Here is a 10,973-nt window from a genome sequence, read left to right on the forward strand (position 1 = left end):
TTCCGATGAATGTTCTCAGCTTTAACTAAGAATTCTTTTTTTTTTTTTTTTTTTTTTTCTCATTTTGGGAAGAGATTTGCCTAGATGGTGAAGAATGGAATGATGGCCTACTGGCAACATTTGATGGTAGATTATTTTACAGTTGAAGATGGGTTTATAAAATGATTTACTCCACATCAAACAGGCCAGTTACATTGCTTGATACATGAGCACCTGCAACTTCTTGTTCAAGTATTTCATGGTTCTACTCCAAGTCATTTCACTGTAGTAGGAATAATGCAATCCATCCATCATCTCGCAATCTCTTGAATTCATTTTTTCCAACAACTATAAGCACTAGTTCAGAAAATAATTCTGCTAAGAGAATGGTGTCTTCAACTTCCAAACCAAAGGTTGATGAAGAGGGCTTGTATAGTCAGCTAACAGAAGCCAAGATACAAGCTGAGGCTTCAAGGAATGAGGTGCCTATAGAAGCCATTAACCTGGAGTAAAAAACCATTGAAGTCAGAAGCCATTAAACTGCAAAATCAAATTTAGAATATTGTGTATTATGGGACTATTTAGAATGTTGTGTATGATTGGAACTATTTGGAATGTTGTGTATTATGGAGCTGTTTGGAATGTTTGTTGTGTATAATGGAGCTGCTTGGAATGTTTGTATTATGAAACTATTTGGAATGTTATGTATTATGAAACTATTTGGAATGTTATTGTATTACTGGATAAAGGTTGATTTAAATGCATTAAGTGGGGAAAATGGAATAGTTTCCCCATTACTTCTTATAGAACTAGAAGATAACCAACAATTTCTATTACTTCTTGTTTAACTTCTCTAAATTTAGAGTTTGTGTACAATTCTTGAAATATCTTCTCGAATAGAGAGATAATTACGACTGGGATTCTGAAATCCGCCCCATTCTCATTCTCAATCTTCTTCCTCAATGCATTATCGAGCTGTTCAACAAATTCTTTTAGGTTTGTCCTAGCATGAACGTACCTATCGAAGAAAGCATTCATGCTCTCTTTTCATTGGATTGTACTCATTCTAGCCCAGAAAAAATCTTTAAGGAATACCAGTGCCCAATATGTACGCTCAATGTATAAAGATTGCAACCAAGCATTTTCCTGCAAGTTGTAAGTCGTAAGTAAGATGTCCCAACATTTCTCAAACTCCTCAATGGTCTATGAGTCATATACACACTAACTTTTCAACCCGGTTTTATATGTACTGTGGGAACTTAACTTCTCAGGTACTTTTTTTAGTATGTGCCACAATCAAAATCTGTATCGGCTATTTGGAAAGACAATAGCAATGACATTTCTCATTGCTCTATCTTTATCCATGATAGTAGCTTTCGGCGCATTACCATCCATACAGTTCAACCAAGTCTCAAATGACCATGTAAACGTTTCAATATCCTTACTAAAAATCAATCCTCGAAAATGATTGATTGACCATGATGGTTTACACTCACAAATGGTGCAAAGGGCATCCTTAACTGTTTTTCAAATATGTGGTGTCGAGTGTGACAACATCGTCAAAATATTTATTGGCTGCCATACTCCAGAAAAGCATTCATCAACCTGCTGTCATCATATAGATCCATTAGTGCAAAAAATGCATCATGCTTGTATTGCATCCTAACAAAATACTCACGGAGGGCTCTAGCGCCACATTTCCCAACTTGAATGTGACGTGCTTTGTTAATGTAATTACAACAATCTTTCTTTAAGAATGACAAGTTTTCATACCCACTCGCTCCTTGCACAAGAGAGCCCAAACTCTTATTCATTTGAATCACCGCCTGATCATTTGTATCTAAGACTCACTTTACAAACTTGCTCACTTCTCTATTGCAATGAAAGAACCTTCATTTCTACGAACTTAGGCCATGGTTGTGCTCATTGAATACACTCAACACTTTTAACATCCCATCAACAAACGTAACATTTATCTTTGCCTTACATTCTGTTTTTTATATCGGATGTGGCCTAGCAACATATGATGTTTGATTCTGTGTCTTCCCTCCATGAGCACAACCAAGTGTGACATATTTGAGAGTACTATACTTGAACCTCTTACTAGTTTGTGTACTTACCCCGAAATCGCATTGTTTCCCATATTTCTTATAATACGAAAGTAATTCTTCTTCAAATTTAAACATCATCCCAACTTCGGCTCCTCAATGCTATCGCTCACCTCAATATGCACTATATTCTGTGTCCCAGACTCATCGTCATCTTTGGATTCAACAGTATCATGAACAATGGACGAAGACAAACTTTCAACCTCCCTAGAGTTAGGTGTGGCAATCAGTATCTCTTTAACATTGCTTGAACTTGCGAAGTGTAAGCCAATCGATGGGTTAACTAATGAGTGAAATTGGGACATTATATTTTTCTGTAGTTTACACCCACAAAACACAAGTTAACTATCAAGCAATAAATGATGCAACCCACTGCTAGCATCGAAGACATGTATCTTATTTTTTTCCCTAGTGGAACTATAGCTTTGGGTTGCTAATTTTAGTATAATGTTATGTAAGATAACTTTGATAGAGCCCATATTTATTTGCCATAATGCATGAATGAATCAATTAATAAAATTGGAATAATATTCTTTAAGAAAAAAAAATGCTCGGAAAACCAATCTTAGGCCATCGTATCTAATACATTCGTGATGAAATTTGGGTGGGGTAGAAGACAAAATAGAAATAGCCTGGAAAAGTGGAAACACCCCACTGGCACCAAGAGTTTTAGAGAAAAAACTGTAAGCTATGACAAATGTGTGCTGACCAATGCCACCTCAACCCACTTACCAACGATTGGGTTTCGAAAATGGGTTGCGACCCAACGTTCTCACTGTTTTGGAAATGGGGTAGAAAAACGTGAATGGCAAGGAAATGCCGAAATGGAAATGACGACATGGGTTGCAATTATTCTACGTGAATGGTAAGGAACGACGAACGATGATATGTTTTGTGCGTTTCAGCCTTCCCAGTTCCGTTCGTGTTGGGCAATTGGACATTTTTATTTTATTTTCTTTTCTTATAGTTGACGTGAAAATGAGACTTTATTCGTGCGCATTCCCTACGCAAACTTCCCTGCTTGTAGAAAAACTGTATCATAAATTAGTATATAAAAAACTAGATGAAAGTCATGCATAATTTGATGTCATTGATGGTGGAAATTAAAGTTTGAAATGTCTAATGAGAAGATTTTTTACTCGGGTCGGGTGAACAATTTTATTTGGAAGCATGGTGCAGTTTGTATAGTGAGTTGAGATGAGACGAGTTGAAATGAAAGTTAAAAATTGAATAAAATATTGTTAGAATGTTATTTTTTAATATTACTAATGTTTTGTGATTTGAAAATTTTAAATTGGTTATTATGTATTGTGTGAAAATTTGAAAAAGTTGTAATGATGAGATGAGATGAAACACTTTCACTATCCAAACAGAGTCTTAATTTTTTGCTTTTGTGTTTTCTTTTTCAAATTTATTTATTTTTAATTTTTTGTTTTGAAATTTATGTATGTTTTTCAAAATTTTAGATTTTACTTGTCCATTTTTTTTTTTTTTTGTAGATATTCTTATTTAATCAGTTTTTTCTTTCATGATGAAAAATTAGTGTTTCAATTCAATTTGGCATATGACACACGCCTTTGCAATACAAATGACTGCATTTGAGGTGTGAAGTCTCACGTGTAATTCAGATACATATTAGGATTCTATTGATGGATGGATATGATATATATATAAAATCTATTTATAAGTTTCATTTTATATACATCCAACACACTGTTATGTGGAAAGCTTCCACATCAACTACATTAAAAAAATGATTAGTGTTTTAATTTTTTTAAAGTTGTAATGGATTTCATTACCAGTGTTATGTTAACATACCAGCCTGTGTGTTATGTGTAACAAAACTTATATACATATATATATGTATATATATTTAAAACTAAAAGCCGTTCAAAAACATAGAAAAAGAGTGAAATACTAGGTTTCTTCTACCACTTTTGCTTTATATTTTTTATTATTTTTAATAAATCACGTGGCACATGATCATCTAAATAATAAATTTCAGATGACAAAATAATATTATATATATACATATTAATATTTCAACTATATTTTTTAAAGATGAAAAAGTGAAAATATATGGTTGAAAAAGTGATAATTTCATCTTAAAAAGTATCGTTGAAATGTTAACTATCAAAGAATGAAATGACTACTTTTAAGCCAAAGTGAAAAACCTAATTTGGTTGCATTTTAAAAGCCTTTTTCGTGTTTTGGTAAGATGGTGGCACGAGTCTCATTTCCCAAATATATGAATTAAGAATATGGTATTGTGCATTGGTATGGATTAAATTACTAACTAGAAATTTATATATAAGGTATTAATTCTTCCTGGATGTTGAGTTTTTGAGCACCATTCTATAATCTGCTTTAGTTAGCCGTACGTGGGCATTACTGAGAGTGTGTGGGTACTCTGTAGTCTGTATTCTTTGCATCACGAATTTTATAGAGGGCATTAAGAACTTGATCACATGATGATAGCATATCCTGAAAAGTTTTGGGATTATGGCCTCTTAAGGGTCTTGGAGATCTTTAGGTTACATTCGTGTTTTTTTTTTTTTTTTACTTTTTTTACTTTTTTTCTAAAAAAAAGTATCCTACCTATCTTTATTTATCTTCTTATGGTTCTTTATGCCTGTTGCCATGTACCAGATTTTGTGTGCGCCAGGGTACCATAGAGTTGTATATGTGGAATGTTCTGCTCTCGAAACGAATTTTTCTACGTGTTTTTGAGCTGGCTTCTTGTTTCTGCTCACCATAGTGCAATCACCCTTTTGATTTTGGGAGAAAAGAAGAAGATATATATATATACACACACACAAACACACACACACACACACGAATACACTGCCTGTTCTACAAATTCATCATTTTTTAAAAATTCTCTTTATTTTATATTTCTTCTTTGTTAATGAGATAGATACAATAGATTATTAGCTTGCAAGCATCGCTTTTGTTCTTGATTTGATGGACATGACATATTTACGGATTCTTAGGTTCTTAGTGCATGCCAACACAAGAAATTTCTGGACTAACAGGAGAACCATGTTAGTTGACTCAATGCATCTGAGTTCCTTTCTATAGTTGACTTAATACAAAGAAAATCTACAGTTTGTGATATCTTTTGCAATTTGCATTAAAGTTCTGTTGACTGTCATTCCCATTCCTCTTCTCTGAACTGGTCTTATATGTCATTTAGGAGCAAACTAGATAGGTTTTATTTCTTGTAAATTTTTATAAAACTATCGAATTTTTATACTAATATTTTTTACTGAATTTTTTAATTTTTTTTAAAGAAGTATTTGTTAATAAGTTCGTAAATTTTATTTTTTTTTTTAAAATATTTAAAATAATTTAAAAAATATTTTTTTAAAAATTACACTATTCGTTATCGAATCTTAATTTGTGAGAGTAGAACGACTCAAAAAGATATATGTTTATAGATACTTAATAGTTTTTTCAGTGCTTTGACGTATATATAAAGCCACAAAGGGACAGTCAAAATCAAGTACAATATAATAAACTCACATGCAAATATTGAAAAGATGAGACCGATTTATTTATTGAAGTACTGTTTAATTAGAATCGGGTTTTATTTTTTATTTTTTTAATAGAAAATGAGAATTTCATTCATCAATTGGAAACAAACGATTACAGACACTCATCAAACCATACAATTCGAGAAATACAGTCTGGAATACTATTCCACCAAACTTCCATACTATCAACCTTACAAGCATTTCTAGCCAATTTATGAGCTACCATGTTGCCTTCCCGATATACATGAGAAAATAAACATACAGCAAAGCAACTGGCCAGCTTCTTTATCTCGTAATAAATCACTCCCAACAAAGAGTTAGTCATGCTATCATCATTTAGTGCCTCAATACTTAGCAAGCTGTCACTTTCCACAACCAGATGGGAAACACCCATCGTAACACATTGTTGCATTCCTCTGAAGATGGCTAGAAGCTCTAGACTTTCGGAGCCTTCCAAGGGAATTTCTGCACGGCTCAGTGCCATTAAAACTCTGCCATTCTCATCTCGCAGCAAAGCCCCTACTCCAGCCTTATCCCACTCAGGAAAAGTAGCAGCATCTACATTGAGTTTCAGACTTCCAGCCGAAGGTGGATTCCACTTGTAATGCTTCAGGGTCTCACTTCTTGTCTTTATACTGACTTGAGCATGGCTTCTCAACAGGATATGAACACTCTCAGCAACACTGGCAGGCCCTAACAGAACCTGGTCATTCACAAACTTATTCCTGCGGTACCATAAGCCCCACGCCAAAGCAAAGAACGTACACATTTTTCCAGCCATATTTCTTTCACAAAGTTGCATGGCCATCTCCACCAAAGACATCTGCTTATCCATTATTAACTCAGGGAGATAAATCCTCCATAAGTCTTGCACAGCCCCACAGTGAATAACGGCATGAGCAATATTTTCTTCTTCTGATAAACACAGCCTGCAAGTTGCATTCGGTAGGACCTTTCTCTTTACTAAATTTACTGCAGTTGGTAGACTATATTTGCATGCACGGCATGCAAAAATTTTTAGCTTATTTGGCACTTTCATCTTCCACAAATGCTTCCAGAATTTCTATTGTGCTTGCATGTTGGAAGATTCAGCATACTGAGAACCAGCCTGAGAGGAGATAAATCTATAGCAGCTTCGCACACTAAATTCCCCGTTTCGTTCATGAGCCCAACGTCTGTATATACTCCCTGATCATGAAGGACATTTTTGGAGAGTTGTTTTACTTGGAAGCCATGTGCATGTTCAAAACACACCCTTCATTTAATTGAAATGACAAGGTTTAATTTGCTAGATCAGACATTCATTTTAAATTTCTTTAGCAAATAAAGTTTTTTTTTTTTTTTTTTAAGTAAAGTTATGTTAATTTGCTTTCAAATAGATTTTTTCCTTTTGACAAGATTCAGAAATGTGAATACAATAATATATAGTTGTTCATGATATATGCCAATTCTTAATTTGTCTGTGAAATAATTTTACACAAGCTGTCACAAGACTCACAACCTACCATGCGTTCAAGTCATGGCTACGAGATTGCATGTCATCATGTGCTATTGATCAGCCATGAATGTGACATCATTATTATTATTATTATAATCAAACTTTTTAGAAAAACACCCTCCATAGAGAACCCCTGTAAGCCTTTAGAAAATTTTTTTAGAAATCCGCCCATCCGCATAGACAGGGAATACCCTGGTCCCTGGCTAGTCCTTATCTCTTTTTTTTCTTCTTCTTCTTCTTCTTTCTTTTGAATAAAACCTCATATTTCTTCATTTCATTCAACTATAATCAAGTATTACACTTCTATGAAATTGTAGAACAGAAGACACATCATCCGGATAATCCTCTATCCACACTATTTCCTCTCCTACATCAATTGCTTTTTTAGCCAAACTATGTGCCACTTGATTGCCTTCCCTATATATGTGTTGTATCTTCCATCTATTTGTATATGTAAAAAACTGCTTCAGATCTTCTATCATTTGTCCATACCATACCCAACTCTCTTTTGATCTATTTATAGCATTTATCACAGTCAAAGCATCACTTTCAAAGACTACATTTGTAAATCTAAGCTCAGTACACAACTCAACAGCTCACCACAAAGCATGAACCTCTGCAACTATTGGACTACAGACATTTCCTTTTGGCATCCTGAGAGAAACAAGTACCTCTCCTTCCTCATCCCTTATTACTATGCCAGCTCCCATCTTCATAGTCTTCAGGTTGAAAGCCGCATCCCAATTCACTTTAACTTCATCAACTCCAGGCTTCTTCCATCTCACCTCTCTATTTCCCATTACTCCACTTGATCTTCTCTGTCCACAACTGATTTCCTGAGCTTCTCTGTATACTTCAATGTCTTCCATGGCCTTGCTTAAAACTCTTTTTGGTCCTGTGAATTGTTCTTTAAAGACCACCTTGTTCCTTCGTAACCATATGTACCTCATTGTGACAGCAACCAGTTCAATATCCCTTTGATTTAACTGCTGCACCATTCTGCTCCATGTTACACAAAATTCCTCCTCATTACAACACCACTTCTGGGCAAGACTCTTCCCCTCAGCCCACACATCACTTGTAGCACCACAGCTCCATATAGCATGACCCACTGTTTCAACTTCTCTGACATAGATAGGGCATAAGGCATCCTCAACCATTTTCCTCTTGGCCAGGTTTTGTTTAGTAGGGAGACAATCATCTACAGCTTTTCACATGAAGTGTTTCACCACTGTAGGGACATCCATCTTCCATATAGCCTCCCATCTCACTCCACCATTGTTTATGCTAGAGGATTCACCTTTACACCTTCTTTTCAGTTCCATATCCAAGTGATAGGCACTTCGAACTGAGAAAATCTCATTATTTGTGAAACCCCAAATCTGTTTATCACTGCCACCCTTCCTATTGATGGGAATTGATCTCACAATCTCAGCCTCTTCTTTTCCCAGTATAGCTTTTAATACTTCCTCCCGCCACTGTCCGTTATCTATAAACTCTTCTACCTTAGCCATTTCATCTAATATCTGCATAGGAGCTTGTGATGGGCTCTAAGAAGGTATCCATTTGTCTTTCCATACCCTAATATGTTTCCCAGTCCCTACTTTCCAAATCCCCCATTCTTTAACCAGCCTTAAAGAACTCCACAATCTTACCCGATTCAAGCCTATAGCTCTCAGCATCAATGCCAACGGTATCTAGTTCAATGGACGTTTCACTTATCCAATTCTGTATGCAAATGAGGGCCTCCACGTTTGACGATAACAATAAATTCCGATAAGCATCCAACACGTGACCTCTAGTGCTAAATGCCGACTTTGAGGCAACCATAGTGACAAGAATGACTAGTACATTTCGAGTTATACGGGAAAGGACATGATACTTTGTGGAATTAACCTTCCACCAAGTTAATAACTAAAATACAACACTAGGTAACTCGACAGTTTCCATAAAATATTGTTCAATCTCAGATATACACTGCATAATATTCCTCGTTGCAATAAAAAAAAAAAACTCTAAGTTTTTAAGAGAGCGGGACTTTTCTTTTGTCTTTATTTTACGTATTTGATCATCATGTAGACACTACCAGCTATGATATTGGATTTGATATTTACTTTTAGTGAATTCCTGGTACGTGCAATATGCATGTGGAGATTTTGGTGGTATAATTGGATGAGCTAAAAACAGCAAAGCAATTAGTGGATGGATGGATACCCTAAAAAGTAAAAGTAGGTTAGGGGAATGGTAACCAAATTATATGGTGCGCGCATGGCTGGAAATTGATGAATATTCTAACCATTTAAAGGTATGGTTCCTAGCTTTTTGGATTAATTGAGTTAAGAAATGCGGTTTTTTTAATGTACAAAAAATAATATGATACAATTGAACATGAGCTTATATAATAAGAAGGGTAGAAAAATTGAAAAATAAAATTTGTAGTTACTTATTTTATTTAGTTGTTAGAAATAATAGATCAAAATATACAGCGGAAGCGATATTACCACACAGGAAATATCTCGGATCTAGTGCGGTTGTTCCACAGATTCTCCAGTATTGTTGTTCATCCACGATCTTCACATCGATGGTGGAGTGTGCTACGTGGTAATACTAGAGCAACACTCACACGTTCCACAACCTAGATGCCGTGACTAGAGAGAACCATTTGAGAGAGAGTTTGTTTGTTCAAGTGTTTCCTCTAAAGAGGGGGAGAGACTATTTAATGGCCAACCCCCTGGCTGGCCATTAAGGGCCAGCCATCAAGCCTCATAAAGTGACTTAAGAGCCACTTCATAACCCCCAAGAGGAGGTGAAGGGGTGCCCACTATGAGTGCCCCTTTCTTACATCTCTCACTCACACATAGTGGGCAAGACCCCAGGTCTGCATCTCTCAATATGTTCTCAATCTTGTTCATACTGGCAAATAGGCCGTGCGACCATCGAGCACAACTGTAAAAGAAAAATAGGAGCACTATACCAAATCTCTCCTAGAAAAGACCAGCATAGCAACATCCCTAAAAGTGTCTCGTTATGCCCCGACTCATTTGGTCACATCAGACTAAGAATCCCTAATCCCTCTCGAGTCCAAATGACTCAGAGCAATGCTCAATCTCCATAAAACATGATGTACTCACAGCTATATTGCAACTCCCAAGAAGCAACATAACTTGCCGGCAATGAGTATACACCATTATCGATGTGTTACCAAATAGTCTTCCCTTCGCGCTCATGTCATTTAGTTTCAGTCCAGTCGCTTTCCCAGCAATGCCTCTTTAGACCGCATCATTCATGGCCATAGATAACATGCCAAAGTAGCAGACACTAAAATATCAACCTCGTGACATAGTCAAAGGTCTCCTAAGGGCATAAATAAATCAAGGTCATCAATTATAACCTACAAGACTCACACGGTGATGAAGCAGGGAACCATTCACTCACCTCTACTGTTGGTCGCAAAAGCACTTGTAGTATGAAATACATGTTACGGTGGAGTTCTCTTTCCTAAGAAAGAGCGTATATCTAATCTCAATTCACCGTACAGATCTTGGTCTAGTCGCTATCTCAGTGCCTAACCCGAGTTCCTCCATTTGCTCGCTATCCAAAGCGCCAAAGAGGCTCTCGCATCTGGCTAAAACACAGGCTACATGGATTGTGGGTAACCATGCACGGTCATTAGACCTCATCTTAGCTCCCACTAAGGCGACATATCTTTTTGTGTCTTACAACTTATCTCTCTCTAGACAAGTACTGAGTGACACATTGTCTCATCTTTGCTCGCTACCTATTTGTAGCGCCAAAGACGATCGCTCGTGTGAGTGAGCCGATCTAAGCCTATCAATATACCTTTTTCACCAT

General features: G+C 36.0%; 1 protein-coding gene across 1 annotated transcript; it reads right to left on the reverse strand.

Annotated features, from left to right (window-relative positions):
* Positions 1 to 7,717: 7,717 nt before the first annotated feature.
* On the reverse strand, positions 7,718 to 8,281 carry LOC109001042. Its single transcript, XM_018978158.1, has one exon. It carries the CDS (start codon positions 8,279 to 8,281, stop codon positions 7,718 to 7,720), a length of 564 nt encoding a protein of 187 aa, XP_018833703.1.
* Positions 8,282 to 10,973: the final 2,692 nt, after the last annotated feature.

This window comes from Juglans regia, chromosome 5, assembly GCF_001411555.2.
Source record: "Juglans regia cultivar Chandler chromosome 5, Walnut 2.0, whole genome shotgun sequence".
NCBI classification, from domain to species: domain Eukaryota; kingdom Viridiplantae; phylum Streptophyta; class Magnoliopsida; order Fagales; family Juglandaceae; genus Juglans; species Juglans regia.